The sequence below is a fragment of the Vicugna pacos genome, chromosome 3 (assembly GCF_048564905.1).
Source record: "Vicugna pacos chromosome 3, VicPac4, whole genome shotgun sequence".
In the NCBI taxonomy this organism is placed as follows: domain Eukaryota; kingdom Metazoa; phylum Chordata; class Mammalia; order Artiodactyla; family Camelidae; genus Vicugna; species Vicugna pacos.
The window spans coordinates 29,062,600-29,082,596 of NC_132989.1; the positions used below are offsets into that span (position 1 = coordinate 29,062,600).

Consider the following 19,997-nt stretch of genomic DNA (forward strand, 5'->3'; position numbering starts at 1 on the left):
TCGAAGCAGTGTATGCCAGCATATTTTCATCCACTGATTCTTCGTGTCACAATTTTTATTTTTGTGGACACTGAAAACCATGCTGCTGAAGTTCTCCACTGCATCATGTTTGATAAAGTTTTGTTTTGTTTTTTTACTCCAACAGGAATATTTTCTCTCTTGTAAAGTCCACCCTCCCTTTATCTCCCCTTCACGTCCATACGTCTCCATTATTGCCAGCTTTGCAGCATCTCTCACCTGACTGTTGGAATTGCCGAAAAGGATATACAAAACCAATTTTTTGAGTACTAATAGCCGAACCCCAAAGATGTTTATGGTTTCATTAAGACACAGAGCCATGTGTTACCATTCGGTACATCAGCTTCCATGTCAGATTCTGTACTTCATCTTGAACTTCTTCTCCCATTCCAGCTACTAAAGCTAAAATAACCATTGTGATTTAGGACTTGTGCAGATAAGCTGTTCACAAAGGCACTTATAAATTCTAATCCTGTTGGTGACACCTGAACTGGCTCAGGCCCTACTTCAGGTCCAGACTCCCATTGGGAGCCCTGGGGTGGAGCAGCAGTTTTGGCTACCCTGCAGCCAGCCGTCCATGCCCTGCTGCTTCATTTGGATGCAGAAGTACTCCATGCAGTAGACCACTGTGGGATGGGGTGGGATATGCTTGTCCAGTTCAGCCTGACCAGGAAGAGCTTCTAGGGACAGTAATGGAGGTGGCAGGAGCACTGCCAGGCACTAAGTAGCTCCCAAGTTAGCATTTAAAAAATTAATCCCAAATCTGAGTTTGTTTCTTTCTGCTGATTACCTTCTCACTATTTTCCAAACAACCAGGGCCCACACCAAGGTCTGCTTCAAGAAGGGCTCCCTCTGCCACTGTACAGGTGTCCCCACAGGGCTGGAGCTTCTCCCCAGTGGCCATCTGCAGCTTGTTCTGTTTGGGAAACCACATTTGTGCTGCAGCCTTCCTCTTGGACAGCTGTAGACCTGTTTGCAGCATTTGCTCTGCCCGTGTTGGCAGGGCATAATTATCCTCCACTTCAGACAGGCTGCTCTTGGGGGTTCTAGTTGTTACCTGGGGAGATGGTATCCCTGGGAGAGGGGCTGCTTCAGGATGGTTCATGCTGCTGACAAAATCCAACATTGTTATTTCCCACCAGGTTGCTAATTATGGAATGGGAGGACAGTACGAGCCACATTTTGACTTCTCCAGGGTAAGGCCCAAATCACCTCGAAATCAGGTGCTTTCAAGGGACCCGTGCCAGGTAGTTTGAGAAGGTTGGGGCCTTTAGGAGCATGGCAGCCTCTGCATCAGGTCCCCCTCCCTCAACAGGGCCTACCTTTGTTGCTGGCAAAGCCCAATTCCGGAGCTGAGTGCAGCCCAGCTGTTTCCCCTGTGATGTAGGGAGTGGTTCCCCTGGCCTAACCCTGTCATTCTTTGCCATGGTTCTAAAGCAGAGGACCTCACTCGGTCTTTGTGAAAGCTGTTCCTGCCTCCTTTTCCTCATGCCCGGCCAGGGTTTCCTTTGCAGCCTTGACCCGTGGTCCGGGCTGATGTATGGAACACACACTTACTATCTTCCCCTGACCTTTTGGGCCCCAGTCTTGTGGGTGGTGGGAGAAGTCAGTTGCAAACTTGGGTGAAAGTTGTTGTCTGTTGCAGCGACCTTTTGACAGCGGCCTCAAAACGGAGGGGAATAGGTTAGCGACGTTTCTTAACTATGTAAGTATCAGGTACAGGCCCACCTGTTTACTCTCACTTGATTTTATAGAAGAATGAGCAAGATGCTTTCAAGCGTTTAGGGACGGGGAATCGTGTGGCCACATTCTTAAACTACGTGAGTATGATGCGTGCAGCGTATGGGCCTTAAGGGGAGCCTGGGTCCAGAGTGCTCTCTGACATCCACTCCTATCAGAGCTGATACCACCAGCTGTGTTTGATGGCTGGCCCTTCTGGCTCTTTGCACCCTTCTTGGCTGGAGTAGAGAGTTGCCCTTTGTTCCTATCTGTGTGCTCCCCTGATCCCCCTGACTTCTACATCGCTGGCTCTTTTTTGATGGGTCCAGTGCTTGTCTGGGCTTTTGGGATGGGTGCCCTGGCAGCAGAGTGAGGAGGTATCCATGAGGTGCTCTTAGATGAAGCTGCCTTCGTTTCCCCAGAGCTCCAGCCACAGGCCATTGAGTTTACCTCCCATGTGAGGAACAGTTTCCTCTCGCCTTTGCTGAGAGCCAGCTCTTAAGAGGCATAGAAGCCATCAAGCAACTTAGACAGAAGCTGGTGTCCATTTTCTTCTTTGGTGTCTCACTTATGTTTTTATTGTGTGGTTATCATGTGCTGGGGATTGCCATGAACATGTTGGTGAGCAGGACATGTGTGGTCTCTCCTGGGCTTAATGGTCTAACGTGAAAGACTTACTTTAAACATAGGAGAGGTAACTGTTTAGTTACCGTGGTGATAAATGCTTTGAAGTACTGAGTAGTGCAGGGTAGGGTTCAGAGAAGGCTTCTCTTGGGAAGTAACATGTCAGTTGACACTTGAAGGTTGAGTGGAAATTAGTTGGTGAAACATGGTTTCTGGCAGAGGAGTGAATGTGGGGAGACCTTAAGAGGAAAGGAGCTTGGGATGTTGGAAAAAAGAGAAAATGGATGGCGTGTCTAAGAGTGCATGATTTGGGAGTGGCTAGAGGGAGAGGCTGGTGAGGCTGCCAGAGCCTTTGGGTTCTAGAAAAGAGCCTGGATTTGATCCCCGCTCCTATGAGAAGCCATCAGGGGGTTTTGTCTTATTCATTTACCATACGTTTCTTGAGTGCCCTTCATTCTGTCTGGTATATGTCCCGTGGAAATATTTTTTAGCTCCACATTTTATTACATTACAGGCTAAAAGCCTGAAGTAAGAGAGCCAGATGAGAAGTGGTGCTTTGGGCATGAGCTGAGGCACGCTCTGGGCATGAGTGCGGCCTCGCTACTGTTGAAACTGTGTTCCATTTAGTTTGAGGTTTTACTGTGGGCCTCTGGAGACAGCGCCCTGCCTGCCTGCCCACCCAGCTGGCCCTGAGGAAGGTGGCTGTTCTGGGGAGGGGAGGTCTGACTAGAGCTGCCAGAGAAACAGTCCAGAGTCGGGATCACAGATGGTGTTGGAAGCCATAGGGAGCTCCCCGTCAGGGCAGCTCACAGGGCACTGGCTTAGGCAAGGCCCAGGCTGGATGGGGATAAAAGGGGTGGAGGTCAGTCAGGCATTTTTCCAGTACAGACTCAGATTGTTCCCATTCGAGGACAGCCAGGTTATGGGTCTCCTGCAGGCCTTTGTCTCTCAAGCGCCCATGGCATGGAGACTGTCCTGATGAACCATAAGCAGGGTTGAGAGAGGGGCAGAGTGTGGGAAGAGCCTTTCTTGGCTGAACGGCTGGTGGTGGAGCAGAGCCTCCAAGCAGTTCTGCTCATGCTCAGGGTGGGGGTGATCTGCATACCTTGCCATGTCCTTTGTGGCTCAGTTGCTCTGAGAGCCTTGAGTAGAAGGGCCAAGCTCTATGTCTTGTATTCCCAGATGAGTGATGTAGAAGCTGGTGGTGCCACTGTCTTTCCTGATCTGGGGGCTGCAATTTGGCCTAAGAAGGTAGGTTCTGGTTCTTGTGGGTCAAAGGTTGAAGTACGGGGCTCAGACTTCATCCATGTCTCCTAGTCCCATTCCCTGGCCTGCTTGACTACTGCTTTGAGGGGCCTTAGCCCCTTCTTGCCTGAACCCTGACCTTGTGGTTTCGGCTTCTATCTGGGAAGATGGGATGGGGAGGCAGGTAGAATTCGAACATCCACACCACCCCACTGTGAAGGGTAGGTGCTTTCTGGGGAACTTCTCTACACTGGAGTCCTAGAGCCCTTGTACATGAGATAGTGAGGGTGTTTCTGCTCAGGGAGGGCTCTGTGGTACTCAGGGTCAGATCCTTGAGCCCACTATCCAAGCATGTTGTTTGACGGGGCTTCATTATCCAGGGCACAGCTGTATTCTGGTACAACCTCCTGCGGAGTGGAGAAGGTGACTACCGAACGAGACATGCTGCCTGTCCCGTGCTTGTGGGCTGCAAGTGGGGTGAGTGGCTTAAGGTGTAGTGTTGGTCTCTGGGGTCTAGCGGTCAGCCTGAGACTCTGAGCTGGGAGACAACTGCTGCCAATTTTCACAAGACCAGACGGTCTCCGTTTTTGAGATTTTGTTTCTTTTTTTGTTTGTTTGTTTGTTTTTAAGCCTGCTAACTGGTAGCCCCACCTAGCCATGTAGCTGTGCATTCAGCTCATTATGTGCCAAGACAACTGGTTGGGGACACTCTCAGAGATGCCTAGAGAGCTGCAGAAGCCCCACGAAAGGATAGCTATACAAGCATTGTGGGTCCAGGATGGCTCCCCAGAAGAGTGGACTCTGGCAAGGGTTCTGAGGGTGTAGCTGGGGAGAACTGGAATCAGAGAGGGCTAGGGTGTCCCAGGCAAGCAAAGCCTATGTGGAACAGCACAGGCTAAGATCAGCCTCATAGGTGTGGAGACTGGCTGCCTTTGTCTTTCGCACAAGAGGAGGCCTGTGGCACAGGGGCCAAGAGATGAGGCTCCAGGCTGGGAACAAACTGTGGAGACTGAAACTTGAGCCTTGTTCTGGAAGCAGCTGTGGTGAGCCATGGAGAAGCTTGAACCAGGATGTGACAGGAAGTGATCACAAAGAGATGAGTATAAGCCCCCTGGGAGAGTTTTGGGGATAAATAGTGATGGGTCACAGAAAATTAAGAAAATGAGAAAAGAAACAAAAAAGGGAATATAAGTACAGTTGACCCTTGAACAGAGCAGGGGTTGGGGCGTTGACCCTCTGTGTATAATTTATAGTTGGCCCTTCATATACGCTGTTCCTCTGTATCCGGGATCTGGATTAGCAGATTCAGCCAACTATGGATCATGTAGCACTGTTGTATTTGCTACTGAAAAAAATCCACGTGTAAGTAGACTCGTGCAGTTCAAACATGTGTTGTTCAGGGGTACACTATATAATCTATATTAGGTAGCTCAGATATGAGTAATATTTATATAATGATGTAAATACTGAATATTAATTTAACTAGAACTTGTAATTTAACTATATTGGGGGGTGGAGGGGAATAGGTATTTTAAGAGTGGTATAAAAATTTCCAAATCTCCATCTTTCATTGTAGACCATCAACATATAAGATCTAAAATTGAAAGTCAAGAAATAGCATTATAAGTATGTTATGTAGAAAAATGAGGATAAGTATCAGAAGAAACAACAAAAGGAGTTGAATATACTCAAAGTGGGGATTGGTGGTGGGAAGGGGTAGGTAAGGATTGCTGTTTATCATTATAAGCCTTGTAGAACAATTTGATTTTTTTCAACTAAGTACATGTATTACTTAAAAAATATTATAAATTATATTTTAAAAGTATTCTTGCTTCATTTGTGCATTAACATCAATTTTAAAAAATTCATTATGGAACAGTCCCAATAGAGGAATGAAATTGTGGTTTGTAAGCATTTAAAACAGAGCTTTAGATGACAGACCATGCTAGCACTGGCTCTTCTTCTCTGCTGCCCACAGCACGCAGATTGGATCTCCTGGCCCAGAGCCGTGAGGTTCCTGTCTAGGCCTTCTGCAATACTGACAGGCTTCCTCACCCTCATCCCCCACCTCTTAGTTCCCACCTGCCACTCCTCAGTAATATTAAGTGTTGGGGTCCTTGACTTAACACCAGGGTGGTTCATGCCTTGATGTCTTTGTCATCCTGTTTCCACTTTCTGGACCCTCTTGGTGTAGGAGCCATCTGCTCTGTCCAACCTCTGTCCAACTTCTTCCCTGATACCTCCTACTCAGTTTCGTGTTCCAGCCCTGGGGTCTCCTCTTCCCCGACATGGGTAGATGCCCTTTGGCTCCATGTCCATAGCAACCTACACACATATATATCTTGTATCTCTGGCAGACTTTTGTACCCTTATCTGTCTTCCTCACCAGCTCATGAGCAACTTGAGGACTGAGACCAAGTCCTACTCATATCTGAGCCTCAGGTCCAGTGTAGAAGTCATTGTGAAGGAATCATTAATTTTGGCTACTGAACTAATCAACAGGATTGTAACATACTTTCTCTCTGTTCACAGTCTCCAATAAGTGGTTCCATGAACGAGGGCAGGAGTTCTTGAGGCCGTGTGGATCAACAGAAGTTGACTGACATCCTTTTCTGCCTTTCCCCTTCCTGGCCCCACAGCCCATGTTGTCTTCAAGTTCAACGTGACAGACCCCTCTGTATGTTCCAGCCCCTGTCAGGAGGGTCTTTGGAGGAGTGAATGTTTGTCCGGAGCAGAGAGTGGACTGGGGAAGGTCTTGGGTGACCTGCGTCCAAGCCTCTCCAGTCAGCCTGTGCTATCTCTGGCCGCAAGGGTAGGTTGGAGTGGCTGCAGCAGAGTTGGGCTGTCTAGCACCTAGCAAGGTGCTTTTGTACCTCAGATGCTTTAGGTGTGAGATGTTTCAGTGAACCAAAGTACTGATACCTTGTTTACATGTCTGTTTTTATGGAATTTCTACTAATGTGGCTTTAACCAAAAATAAAATGTCCCTGCCAGAAGCCTTAAAGAGCCTTATCTGGAGTGTTTTTTAAGATGGAGAGCTTTTACCAAGTAGCATTTCCTGTGCATCTTCTCTGTGCAGGCAGAATCTGGGTAGTATTCATTAGGCTCTAGATCTGGTTTTGGCACTTAGTTTTTCCTCCAAGTGTCCTTTCTGGAAGGTGAGAGAGATAGTCTCTCCTTGCCTTTCGGAGAACACAGAGATCATGTGTGTCCATGATTGTGATGCTGTTATAATTTGAAATTTTGAGACATACACACAGAATTGTTTGTGACTCACAGATGTACAGTTTAAAGAATGTGAAGGTGAGTATGAGCTCCCATGTCACCACCACCCAGGTTAGAGAAGAGATCATTTTCAAATTGACATCTCAGGAGTCCCTATGGGTCCCTCCTTGACCTGCCCCCACTACCTCGGTGGTAACCATTGTCTGGTGATCTTGTGGTAGTTGTGCCTTTGCTTTTCTCCGTAGTTTTACTATCCATGCCTGTATCCCTAAATAAATAGTAGTTACTTTGCTTTCTCTGATTTTGAACTTTTTCTAATGGAATCTGAGTATATTTTGTTGAGTGTTTGGCCTCTTTCATTTAACAGTTGTTTTTAGGATTCATCCACGTTGTTGTGCAACTGCAGTTTGTATTTATTTGTATAGTTCAGTTTTGTTAATGTATATTATAGAACAATACCATAATATAGCTGATACACTGTTGATAGACATTTGAGTTGGCTTCAGTCTTGGTATATTATGAATAATGCTGCTGTTGCATTTTTGTAAGTGATTCCTGGTGCACATAAACACATTTCTGTAGAATACATATCTAGACAAGGAAATGCTGAGTGTCAGTAGGTGAACCTTCAACTTTACCATTTAATGTATTCAAGAGCAGTTATGCACATTGCCACCAAGAGTAAATAAGAGTTCTTGTTATCCCAACCTTCTCCAGTATCTGGTATTGTCATACTTTTGTATTTTAGCTAGCTTGTTGCAAGTATAATATTATCTATTTTAACATGATTATTAATGACACTGAACAGCTTCCTGTATGTTTATTAGTCTTTAGATTTCATCTTTGTTCAAGTCTTTCTCTTACTAATTCATAGGCATTGTTAATATATTAAGGACACAAGCTGTTTGTTGATTACATGCTTTGCATCTTTTCTCCAGTCTGTCTTTTACTTGCAGCTCTGTCTTTTGATGAATAGAACTTCTTAATTTCTAGGTCAAATTTTCAAGCTTTTCGTTTTTGATTTGTGCTTTTTTATGTCTTGTTTAAGAAATTCTTCTATACCCCAAGATGTTGAAGATATTTCTTCTTTTATAAAAGCATTATAGTTTTATCTTTTACATTTATATCTTTAATACACCTGGGTTTTATTTTTGTATATGGTATGAAGTACAAGGGTCTATGTAAAAAGATTCTTTTACATATTTTATTAGGATAGGCCAGGCTTATGCTAGAATAATAAAATAACCTTTAAATCTTGATGGCTTAATGTATAAAGCTATGTCTCAGGCAAAAAGAAATCACTGGGTCTAGGGCAACTGCTACCTATCTACTGCCATATAATCTCCCTCTAGTGCCTTCCCCCATCAGAACCTAACAGGAAGCCAGCTGGTAAGGGAATCTGAGAAATGTGGTTTAGAGTCACAACTCCGCTGTAACAGCAGAGCATATAACAGATGAGCTTGGAGCTGAGAAACAACAGAAAAATTACTGGCATGCTAGGTGTTCTGTTTGTTTTGTTTTGTTTTTGTTTTTGTTTTTGTTGTTATTTTATTCTGAGATTCTTTGGGCTTCTTTGAATCTGTATGATAGTATCTTCAGTCAGTTTTGCAAAATTATTAAATCATTTTCTCTTTCAATATTTTCTGCATTCCTCCTGGAACTCTGGTTAAATGTAAATTAGACTGTGTCATGCTATTCTTATCTCTTAACCTGTCTTCCATATTTTTAATATCTGTGGTATGTTTCAGTTTTTTTACAACTGTCTTATAATTTACTAATTCTCTTCTATTAAATGCATCTAGGAGTTTTTCTTTAAGCACTTTAAATATGTTAAGTCCATTCTTTTCTTTCTTTATACAATTTCTGTTGAAAATTCAGCTATCTTGTCGTCTTGCTGCTCTTTTAAAAGTAATTTCTCCCCACTCACTATCTACAATCTGCTTTTTAAGATTTTTCTTTGTTTTGGTTTTCACTAGTTTTACTATATGATATACCTAATTGGGTTTCTTTTTGTGATTTTCCAGCCTGGGGTTTACAGAGCTTCTTGAATTTGTGGGTTGATGTCTTTGATCAATTTTGGAAGTTTCTCAGATATTATTCAAATATTATTTCTGTCACATTTTCTGTCTCTCCTCTCTTTCTGGGATACCAGTAATCTGGATGTTAGAACTTATCATTGTGTTTCATGTCTCCTAATCTCTCTTCTGTATCTACTATTCTTTTTCCCCCTTGTGCTTTGGGCTAGGTATTTTCTATTGATCTCTCTTCCAATTCATTTCTCTTCTACTAGGTCTGTCTATTGAGTTCTTAATTTTAGTTCTTGTATTTTTTTTAGTTATAGAATATATTTTCAGTTATTTTGAATAGATTCTAGTTCTCTGGGGGAATTTATCTTTTGTCTTCTCTTTTCTTGAACCAATGGATCAGTTATTTTGAAGTTCTTGTCCAATAACTCCATGATTTAGATTTTCTATGAATCTCTTTCTGTTGTCTTTTTTTGCCCCTGTAGTTTCTGGTCATTTGTTCCACTCTCTTGGTATGCCTGGTAGTTTTTGATTGAATACTCGACATTGTGTATGACAAATTATAGCAGCTCTTGATGGTGATAACCTCCTACACAAAGGGTTTACTCTTTACTATGGAGAGTGGGGATTGATCATCTTGATCCAGTCAGGGCCTGGGCTGACATAATTAATGCTGGGTTCTGGTTTTCTTAAGACGCTACCTCTGGTTTACCCTTGTTTTCTCATGTTAGGGGAGGGGAATTTTCCCCCTCTGCTCCTTTTGAGTTCTTGTGACTGAAATGATGATAAAATTGCAAGGCAGATTAACAGGAAAAAAGAAACAAATTTTAAGTCATGTGCACAGAGGTCTCATAGAAATGGGACCTAAGAAGTGGCCAAAGCAGGCATTTTTTATACTTCTTAGACAAAGAAACAATAAATTTGTGAAGGATTGACAGAAAAAAGAAACTCAGGTTTTGGGTGCTCAGTTAGTGAAAAATCTAAACAGAATTTGGACTTGGGGTGGTGAATTAAAGAAGTGACAAGGTTTGTTTATATAGGCTTCTCAGCCTGAATTGTCTATCTCTGGTGATAAGGGTTTCCTTCTACCTCCAGATGCAGGGAGTACACCTTTCACATGAGAGATTTATTTCTTGCTTTCAGGGAGACAAAGGAGGGTCACAGTGTCCCTCTTGTGATGACCATTTCTTAAGTAACTTTAATTCAAAATCATCAATATGCTATTTAGGTACATTTTGGGGTGGCCTACCCTGGGCCCCAGTACCCCCTTTATAGGATATAGTCTTCCAGGAGTTTTTTAGTTGACAGCCTAGAGTCTTAACTGTATCTGTCTCTGCTAGCAGTTCTACAGTTCTAATCCTTGTATCCCCAGTATCTAGACACTTCTTTTCAGAGGTTTTCTGCTTAGCTTCTTAATCTTCCATTGTGCACAGCTTCAGAATTCAGAAAATGTCCTAATGGGTAAACAGGCTGAGTAGTTGACTTATCTCCCCACCCATCCCTCCTATCCAATACTCTAACAGTTTAATTTTTGTCTTTCAGTGCCCTTTGAGACTGCCAAGAGTTCTGTTGATTTCCGTGTCTCTTAGCAGTTGCCTTTTGCTTGGGTCCTTTATCTGGGTCATCAATCTCTTACTCCATGCTTAGAATCAGTAAATGATCTAAGGGTAAAAGAGGCTACAGACTTTTGGCTTACCCACCTGAGATTCATTCTTCCCTAGGATCTTGATGCTTAAGCCCTTTTTGCTTTGGCAGTCTGTTGATATCTTTAGACAGATTTTTAAGATTTTATCCAGCTTTCTTGGTTGTTTTTGATATGAAAAGTGACATGCAATGAGCTGTTCCATCTTAGCTAGGAGTGGAAGTCTTGTTCATTTGAGTTTTGAAAATTTATTTTCATGTGAAATAAAATACAGATACATAAAACCTTGTCTTTGATATCTTCCATTGTTACCTGGTATAACAAGATGTTCCACGTTCATCTTGAACATTTCCTGTGTTAAGCATGGAATCAGCCATTAAGGAATCTGTTATGTGTTGGTGCCTTCCTTTCAATCCCACTGTGGTCCTGGAAACAAACACAAGATTACCTTGGAGACGAGGCACTGTTTTCAGTAAGCTTTATTAACCTACTTAGTATTAACATATTCACTATGGTGCCAAAGAGTCGAGCATTTCATTAGGCATTTTGGTAGTGTGCTAAGGATCTTACAATCTGTTATTTCAGACTCACAGCTCTTTAGAATAGATACAGAAGACATTGAAGGTCAAAAGGCTAGTTAATGTATCTGAGGTCACATGAGGTCTCATTGCTGGTTGGTGAAAGGCCTGAAAATCAAACCTGATCTGGCAGCTTACCCAAGCCTTTGCTCTGAAAAAGTAATTTATATTTTTATTCATTCAACATTTATTAAAGAACTGATGTGGTAGCAAAGATAAAGAAAATACTGACTCTACCTTTAAATAATTTGGAGTACTGGAACAGATCATAAATAGATGTGTAGGTGTTGAGAAGTCTGATAACAAAGAACCTAGTGCCTGAGGAGCGCAGGAGAGGTCTAATGTAACCAGAGAAGTTGGTATCACATTAGATCTGAGTCTTAAAGCATAAGTAGAAATTTGTTTTTCTGCTATCATAGTTTAAAATACATGCACATGGCTTAAAAAATAAGGAACAGAAGAACTTACCATGAATAATGCTTCCCTACCCTCCTCTAGTCCCCTTTCTTAGAGGAACCTTTTAAAATTGTCTTTGTTTTTTAATTTTTTTTTTTACTATAAATCATATTCTTACAAAGTGCTGTCTCTTGGTTTTTCCACTTTAGAAATTTGAAAGATGATCATCTAGATTTACTATCCTTTATTACACCTCCTCCTTTTATCACTTTTTGATAATTAACATTATTTATAGTCTTTTCCTCATTGCCTGATAACACAAATTTCCTTTTTGTTCTGTGAGCCTAAGGTAGCATCTCTGACATTTTAGTATGTGAGATGAAGATCTAGACTAGTATTTGACCAAACAGCTGGTCACCATAGCCTAGTCAAGCTGACATATACATTAGCTATCACATGCCATTTTACCTACCAACTTCTATTAGTTGTACTCTGGACACTGCTTTTATACCAGGATAAATTGATAATAAAAATTGAAAAACCAAATATTATGTATGTATCTTAAACTTACAGTCATTATAATGTTGATGGAGCCATCATAAAAAATAATCTGTGCCTTATTTGTCTAATAAAATTCAAAACAAATCTACAATGTGTATTATTTTGTTAGGGCTGCAATAACAAAATATCACAGACTGGGTGGTTTAAAACAAACTTACTTCCTCACAGTTCTGGAGGCTAGAAGTCCAAGATCAAGGTATCAGGAAGTTTGGTTTCTTGTGAGACCTTTCTCTCTGGCTTGCAGATGAATTTTTCTCACTATGTCTTCATATGGTCACCCCTTGGTCTGTGTGTTGTCTGTGTCCTTATCTCTTCTTATAACGGTACTAGTTATGTTGGATTAGGTCCCACCCATATGACCTCATTTTACCTTAATTACCTCTTTATGGTCCTAATTCCAAATACAGTTGCATTCCAAGGTACTAGGACTTAAACATCCAAATTTTGGGGAGATACATAATGCTACTAGGAAATCATGTTAGATCTGAGACCCTATTGGGAATAAAAGAAGCACTTGCCCTTATTTGTATGCCAGATGTAGCCCATCATGAACAAATGTGTCAGATACTATGTTTGCACTAAGAATGTCATAACAATAGAAGAAATTTTGATTTTATTTAAGAGCTTAAGTGATATAGGCTATTCTATGAAATTCTTAATACAAAAATCTTTCAGGCCAGGGTTATGTTAATGGTACAAATACTGCAGGTGTGTATACAGAGTGTATAAGCCATTATTTCACCCCAAAATGATTATACCACATTTGCTTAATGTGCAAAAAGGCCACTTTTGATGAATTCACATATACCCTTTTTAGTACTGTACAAATGATATATATGTGTGTGTGTGTATATATATAGTAAATTCAGTGAGCAGACAGAATACTATGTTCTAAAAAGTACATTACAGGCATCAAGATCGAATGCACTCGAGGCACTTCACACAAAGATGTTTGTCAAATGTTAGAAAACATAGCATCGAAGGACAAAATACAACATGGTGAAACAGAAAGCACTATGGTGCAAATAGATTACAAATGTTTATGCAACTTATCTGTATGGCATAATATTGTGAAATAAGTGGGAAAAGAAAAAAACACATAACTATAAAAGCTGCATGCTTTAATAGGTCTATGTCTTTGTTTATAACAAATGAGAGCAAGTAACTCTGCAAGCATGTTTGGTTAATGTAAAACTTTAGCAAGAGATAGGAATATATTTCCTGAATTTGAAAATGAAGAGAAATTGTTAATGTACAAATTGCTGGATGAGTGTTTCAATTATAGGAAAAGTGTTTATCAAATAGAAATTAAGGAGATTATAAATGCCCTAGAAATGGAGATATGGAAAATCAAGTGAAATGCCTTCAGATATTTTGAATTTTTACCTGGAGAAAAGTTACTTTTTATGAATACATCAGATTTACAGAAAGCAGCCTCTTCAATAGTCTAATGATTTAACTCCTGTGTAAATTTCATCTGAAGTAGTTTTAAGCACCATACAACAGCAATAATTGGTAATATAAAATCAGCATTGTGTTTGGAGCCTCTAAAACTGATTCACGAATTTTTCTTAGTGCAATCTTACCCAATTTGGAAGTGGTCTAGGGAATTTTATTCTAAACAATACCAGTCACAATGGCATCGTACAAAAGTTTCAGTAAATTGAAATTAAATTTTATTCAACTTAAAATGACAAGATTGCACTTTGTCAAGAGAAGTAAACTTTGAAATTTTTATTGGTGAGTTTGCTTCCATTAAAACCGGGAAAATAAACGTAGTAATTTTTATTTTTGGTAAAAATAAAATAAACTTAATGTGAATTTCAAAATACCAATCTTTTCAATTTTCCAATAATTTTAACTAATTTACTATTTGGGGGACATTAACTATTAAAAAATACACAAAAACATGTACATGAGGGGCACACGAGTCCTTCTGGCTCAGGCTCTAACATGGCTTGGCATGGCCCATTCTTGTTTCCAAACTTGGCATCTGAACTCTAACATTAGAGATGCCAGATTTAACAAATAAAAATACAAGATACCCAGTTAAACTTTAATTTCAGATGAACAACAAATAATTTTGCATGAGCTATACTAAAACTTTATCCGAAATTCAAATTTAACTAGGCATCCTGTATATTATCTCGCCACCTTAAACATCATTATCTTACATAGTTGAGATATCTGCCTGCCTGCTTCTGGGTCCACCAACGCCGTCTCGTCATCCAGACCGCTGGTTATACAGTGATGCCCGTGGGGGGTGGGGTGTCACACGGGAAGTCACGAGGCTTCATGTCACGTTGAGCGGCCTGTAGGCACGTCCCATCCTTACCAGGTCAGGGAAACCCCGAATCCTCACCCTGTGGAGGGATAGCAGCTGGGGAAGGCAGAAAGCACCCTCCCGCCCGGCTGCCTCTGCTCTAGCCACAGTGGCCTCAGGCCTTTGTGCTTCCTAGTCCCTCTGCCTGGAATACGCTTCCCTCAGGTAGTCAGAGTTTCTGCCTTCATTCCCTTGGGAATGACATAGTACCACGTTCTCAGACACCACATCAGATGGGCCCTTCAAGACTACCGTGGAGGATCTGTGTCCTCATTTCTCCCCTTCTGCTTCTTTTTCTTCATAGCGCAAACCACCACTTGTTAAAGACATCTATTTGTGCATCAACTTATGATCTGTCTCCCCCAGTTGGAAAAGAAGCTCCTCGAGGGAAGTTTTATTTTCCCACTGCTCTATCCCCAGCGCCTGAAATAGTATTACACTACACGCTGCTTCGCCCTCAGGAGTCACGGAAGTGAAGCCTTCGGGAGGGACCTAAGTACCCGGATGGGGGCCTTGTGGGATTTCCGGCAAGAGGCGGGGCCTGTGCGCGGTCTTGGGAAGGGGCGGGACCTGTGGTCGCCTGAGGGAAGGGCGTGCGACTAGAGGTTTCTGGAAAGGCTGTGGGCCTGTGGCGCAATTCCCCAGTTCCCAGAGGTGAGGCGGTGAGAGCTGGTGCTGGGCCCTCGCGGATGCGGCGGTGTCTGTGGCTGCTCTGGTTTAGGGTTTTGGCTGGCCCCACCGGTCAGGCCTGTCCGTTCGGAGCAGGCCCTGAGGACCGGCTTGGTCCTGCGTGGGGCCTCTGGAGGGCTTACGCACAGGGTGGGCGGAGTGCAGGACGTGCCCTGGGGGAGGGCTTGGAAACGTCCAGTGCTGTCTGGGACGTTGCCAAGGCTGAAGCGATTTTGAAGTTTGTTTTTTTTTTGAAGAGGTTTATTAAACTTTGGTTTAGATTCTTTATTCTAAATGTGGGGAAAATAAATTTTTTGTGAAGCGTTTGGTTAAGGGAAATAATTGGTAGGAAAGAGCCATGGGTATTTGGCAAACCAAAGTTTTGTGTTTTAAAGGAACTTTTAGGTGTCTTTATGAGAAAAAGTGCTTCTATAATGTGAAGCATTACCACGCTCCCAGGAGACCTCTCTTCCTTGATATCACTGTCTTCTCTGAAGTCACCTCCTCCTTGCCCTTACTTTGTGAATCTGCAGCCACTAAGCCCTGCTAAAGTTATAGCCAAAACCCTCTATGGGCTCCCAGTTGTCATCTCGTCTGCCGTCCTGATTTCACTGGCAAGCAGCTTAAAACTATGTGCTGTATTTACTGTTTATTTTTTGACATAGTAAATCTACCACAACTAATTTCCTGAAAACCTTGAAGTGTTCAGGGTCCTCCTAGTGGCCAAACTCAGTAGACGCTTTTGACTTTTTTTCCTTTCAGTGAGGGAAAGATCTCTTCACGATTCCTGATTCTCCTTTTTTCCCAGCCTCCCTTGCTCGCACTTTTCAATGGCCCAGATTTCTCCTATGTATGTTGTCTGGTCCCTGTTTCCTTTTCACAATACTGCACACTGTAGGAGGAAGGATTTTCTTTACTCTCATTGCTGTACCAACCATTTGTATGCTTATAATTTATTAAACTGCAGTCAGATCTTTCTCCTGAGTTCTCTTGTAGACCCTTATAGCCAACTTCCTCGTGGATATTTCTACCCGAACTTCGCACATAAATTTAGAATGGCTGTCACGGATTATTCAATGAATGATCATAAATAGGGCCGGAGGTCGGAAAAAAATACAGTTACAGTGACTATTAATCTTTGGAGTGACAGCCCCTCTTAAGAATCTTATGAAATCAAAGACTTTTTCCCTAAAAAGGTGCACACTAATTTCTGCATATAGTTTCAGAACTTCCTAGACCTGCTACAGTTTGAAAACTCAGATCTTAGATTAGGGCTTCCTAAAGTGATGAAAAAATGAAAAATATATTTTCATATATACATCAGATTTAGAGTTTTACCGTGAGAATACATTGTATTCCATTCTCCATTGACTAGTAACGCGAATTAATCCATCAAACTTATTTATAGGAACTTGGTCTTTGGAAGTAGAATCGAGAATGGAAAGTTAGGAGCACAAGGAAGAGAGTTTGATTAACTGTGTAGATTGTGTATATCACAGTTCAAATTGGATCTACCTTAATCTGGTCAGAGATCAGGGTCTTCTGCAGACTTTCCAGAAAATGCTTGCTAGTGAGAGTGTAGCCTTCTCCCCTGAGGACCTGAGTACAGGTCTGAGGCCTGGTGCTTGGTAAGAGCCCTGAGTGTGGAGGCAAGAATGATAGAGATGCAAGAGATTTCAGGTTTGTTGTTGTTTTAGCAGAATCTTTCTTCTTTGATGATTTGTAGGGTCAGTGATCAGTGATTTTCTTAGTTACAGAGTTATTCCCTTGATTGTCAGTGAGTGCTGCTTTGAAATTGACCCCTCTCTCTCCTGAATGAAATCTGTCTCATTTCTCTTGTTCTTGTGCCAATAGGCCAAAAGGCTCCTAAATATATATATATATTTTAATAGAGATGAGAACTAAGGAAACATTGGCCACTGTTTTTAAAAACCCTTCTCTTGGCTTCCATGAGAAGCCAAACCGATTGTATTCTTATTTTTCTTGTATCCCCTTGACTAAAACTTCTTAACTCTCCCTGGCCCTTTTTTCTCAGTCCTCAGTTATGGCTCAGTTTCTTTGTACCCATTTTGATTTCCCAGAAGGGTCATAATTTCCAAATATTGCCTATGTATTGAAAACTCTTCAGTCTTTAATTCTAATCACTTTCCACCTAGCAGCTCCAGCATTGCTTAAATGGCACACAAGTTCTTCCATCTGAATACATCCAAACTAGGTTCATTATGCTTCATTTAAGTGGTTCCTGTTTCTGTTTTACGTGTCTTTGTGCATGGCAAAAATAACTGATCATTTCTCCTAGCTACAGACTCATGTGTGATCCCAGATTCCGTCTTCTCTCTCCACTGCTGTTAATAACTAATCATGTGAAATTTCTTTCTAACATTCATTGCTTTGTTCTCTTTTCACTGTGCCAGGAAATTAGTGATTTGTTTCCATTTTGTTTTTAGTATTTTCAGCAACTTGGAGTTTAGGTATGTACTTCCCATTTTACTTATTAGAAAATAAGCTTACTTTTTAGATTATTAACTACATAAAGAACGTGTATGTACATGTTACTGCTAAACATTTAGGCAAAACCGAAATAGAGCAAAATGTTACAATGCCTCCTCTCCCCATTTTCCTTCTTTCTCTAGAGCAGTGGTTTTCAACTGGACAGTATTTGCCCCACAGGGAATATTTGGCAAAATTTGAAGATAATTTCGATTGTCATGACTGAGAGGATGCTATTGGCATCTAGAGAATAGAGACTAGGGATGCTTCTAAATATCTACAGTATGTGACCCCTACAATAAAGAATTACTGGGTCCCGAATGTCAGTAGTGCCAAGGTTGAGAAACAGTGTTCTAGAGGTAATCACTGTATATTTATCTATAACTGCATTGTCCAAACTATAGACACTAGCAACATGAGGCTGTTTAAATTGAAAGTAATTCAAATTAAATTAAAAATTCAGTTCCTCAGTTGTATTAACTACATTTTAAGTGTTCAATAGCCACATGTGGCTACTGAATTGAGTAGTAGATTATAGAACATTTCCATTATTGCAGTAACAGTTTTATTTTTTTTTTGTATTGAACAATGCCTCAGGTATATATCATGCAAATAAATTATACTTTACATAAACTGAATCATATTAAACATGTTGTAAAGTTTACTCTGTTAATAGTATGTCTCTAAGATTTTTCTGTTCTTAACATATACAGTATACAACTAGAAATTTAAATGTAATGGTCTTGTGAGATAATTCAATTTTATAATTTAGCAATATACTTTAATTTTACCTTTTTGAAAGTTTATGTTCATGAACTCATACAGTATGTATTCTGTCTTTCTGGCTTAATTTAGTCAGTGTTATGTTTTTAAGATTTATCCATGTTATTTTTGTGTACCTGTAGCTCATTCCTTTCAAGTATTCTGTGGTATTCCTTCGAATTGAAACTGTGGTAATAGTTTCTTTATGCATTCTACTGTTGATGGACATTTGAGTTTCTTCCACTTTGGCTATGTAATGAACTCTGATGTGAATATTGTTGTTCTTGTTTCCTGTACACATATTTCTGTTCAGTTGATGGGAATGGAATTACTGGGTCATTGAAATTTATTAGATTATGCCACTTTCTCAAAACAGTTGTATTTTCACTTCACCAGCCGTGTGTGAGTTCCCATTGTACTGCAGTCCATACCAATATTTTCCATTTGTCAGAATCTTGAATTTCAGACTTCCTGATGGTGTGTGCTTGTATCTTGTAGTTTTATTTTGCATTTCTCTGATTATGAATGAAACTGAACACCTTATGTATATTTATTGGCCGTATGGATATCTTCTTTTATGAGTTCTTTTTGAGTCTGTAGTCCATTTTTCTGTTGAGTTGTTCTCCTTAATCATTTGTTGGAATACTTTGTATAGTCTTCATGCAAGCTTTTTACTGGTAGTATATGTTGCAGAAATATGCTTTTGTGATTTGCCTTTTCTCTCTCTCAATTGTAATTTTTTGTTTGTTTTTTAGAAATATCAAGGTTTCATCCTAAGATCATTCAGCAACAGTAAAATAATTCTGAGAGCCTGCTTTTAATTTAAGTGGGTTTAGTTCCTCAATTCCAAAGTTTATAATCACTTTAATATGATCTGAAAAAAAAGAAAAATAGTTCTATAAATCATGATGTTTATAAAAATTAATTCTTTCACATTGTAATCCAGTTTTGGAGATAGCCACCAGTAAATTGTTAACAAATGTCTATACTTGGACATATCACTTAAATATTTAGAGCATTGGGTTTTTCCAAACAGTAAAAAAGTCCTTGTCTTATCTACCTTGCAGAGTTTGTTGGATGCCGTATCAATGCTAGCTAATACTAACTTAGAATATGGTTATTCACTTTTTAAGTTCTTCACATCCTGGTGACACAATAAGATACCTGACCCACATCATTTACTGTGTGACCTAGGGCAAGTTAACTTAATGACTCTGTGCATTAGTTTCTTTAGCTATAAAAATTGTCTAATACATCAATTCCATAACTTCATTGTTACAGATGATAACCTATTGCTTAGACAGAATAAATGAGAGGATTTATAAACGAAAGGACTAAGCAGATGATTTAGTTTTCCTAATTCGTCAAGTCAAGGGGAGAGTTATAAGTACTATATGTTCTGGGTAAAATTACAGCATCACCTCAAAGAGACAGCCACTTACCCCTTGGTTAAATATTCTTCCTAAAGTATTTCTTGGAGATCAGAGTGGGTGGGGATGTAGTCATGAGCCTGACCTCACGTTACTTATAGGGAAATGAGTGGTCTGCCCATTTATTTCATTGAAATAAGCATACACGGCCTTTAGGGAAGACTTCCATTGTCCTTCAGGTAATATAAGTCTTTAAACTTCATTCTTTTTCAGAATTTCTCAAAAATTTTCAAAATTTTGGCTGTTCTAGTGTGCAATGTGAAATAAACTGGAGTCACTTATGACAAGGTT

At 40.6% G+C, this 19,997-nt stretch overlaps 1 protein-coding gene and 1 long non-coding RNA gene across 11 annotated transcripts in view; one reads left to right on the forward strand and one right to left on the reverse strand.

The window, feature by feature from the left end:
- The window catches only part of P4HA2 (prolyl 4-hydroxylase subunit alpha 2), a 41,421-nt gene extending 34,811 nt beyond the window's left edge, over positions 1-6,610 (forward strand). For 4 of the 7 annotated variants that reach the window (XM_072957426.1, XM_072957414.1, XM_072957422.1 and 1 more), the window contains exons 12-16: positions 1,161-1,214; positions 1,773-1,838; positions 3,544-3,612; positions 3,987-4,083; positions 6,139-6,610. In XM_072957426.1, the coding sequence (XP_072813527.1) occupies positions 1,161-1,214; positions 1,773-1,838; positions 3,544-3,612; positions 3,987-4,083; positions 6,139-6,209 (357 nt within the window). In that variant the 3' untranslated portion in view covers positions 6,210-6,610. Of the gene's footprint in view, positions 1-1,160; positions 1,215-1,663; positions 1,724-1,772; positions 1,839-3,543; positions 3,613-3,986; positions 4,084-6,138 lie in introns of all 7 variants that reach the window. The other 3 variants (XM_072957428.1, XM_072957430.1, XM_072957432.1) reach the window with 2 other exon arrangements.
- On the reverse strand, positions 5,080-15,014 carry LOC140693821 (uncharacterized). Of its 4 annotated transcripts, none has more exons than XR_012069529.1 (4): positions 14,794-14,834; positions 14,207-14,395; positions 10,810-10,923; positions 5,080-5,200 (listed from the first exon to the last, which is right to left on the reverse strand). It is a non-coding gene; the product is annotated as an uncharacterized lncRNA (long non-coding RNA). The 4 variants fall into 4 exon arrangements; XR_012069541.1 differs by lacking the exon at positions 5,080-5,200 and adding an exon at positions 7,323-7,422; XR_012069535.1 differs by lacking the exons at positions 5,080-5,200; positions 14,794-14,834 and adding an exon at positions 14,926-15,014 and having other exon boundaries at positions 10,558-10,923.
- Positions 15,015-19,997: the final 4,983 nt, after the last annotated feature.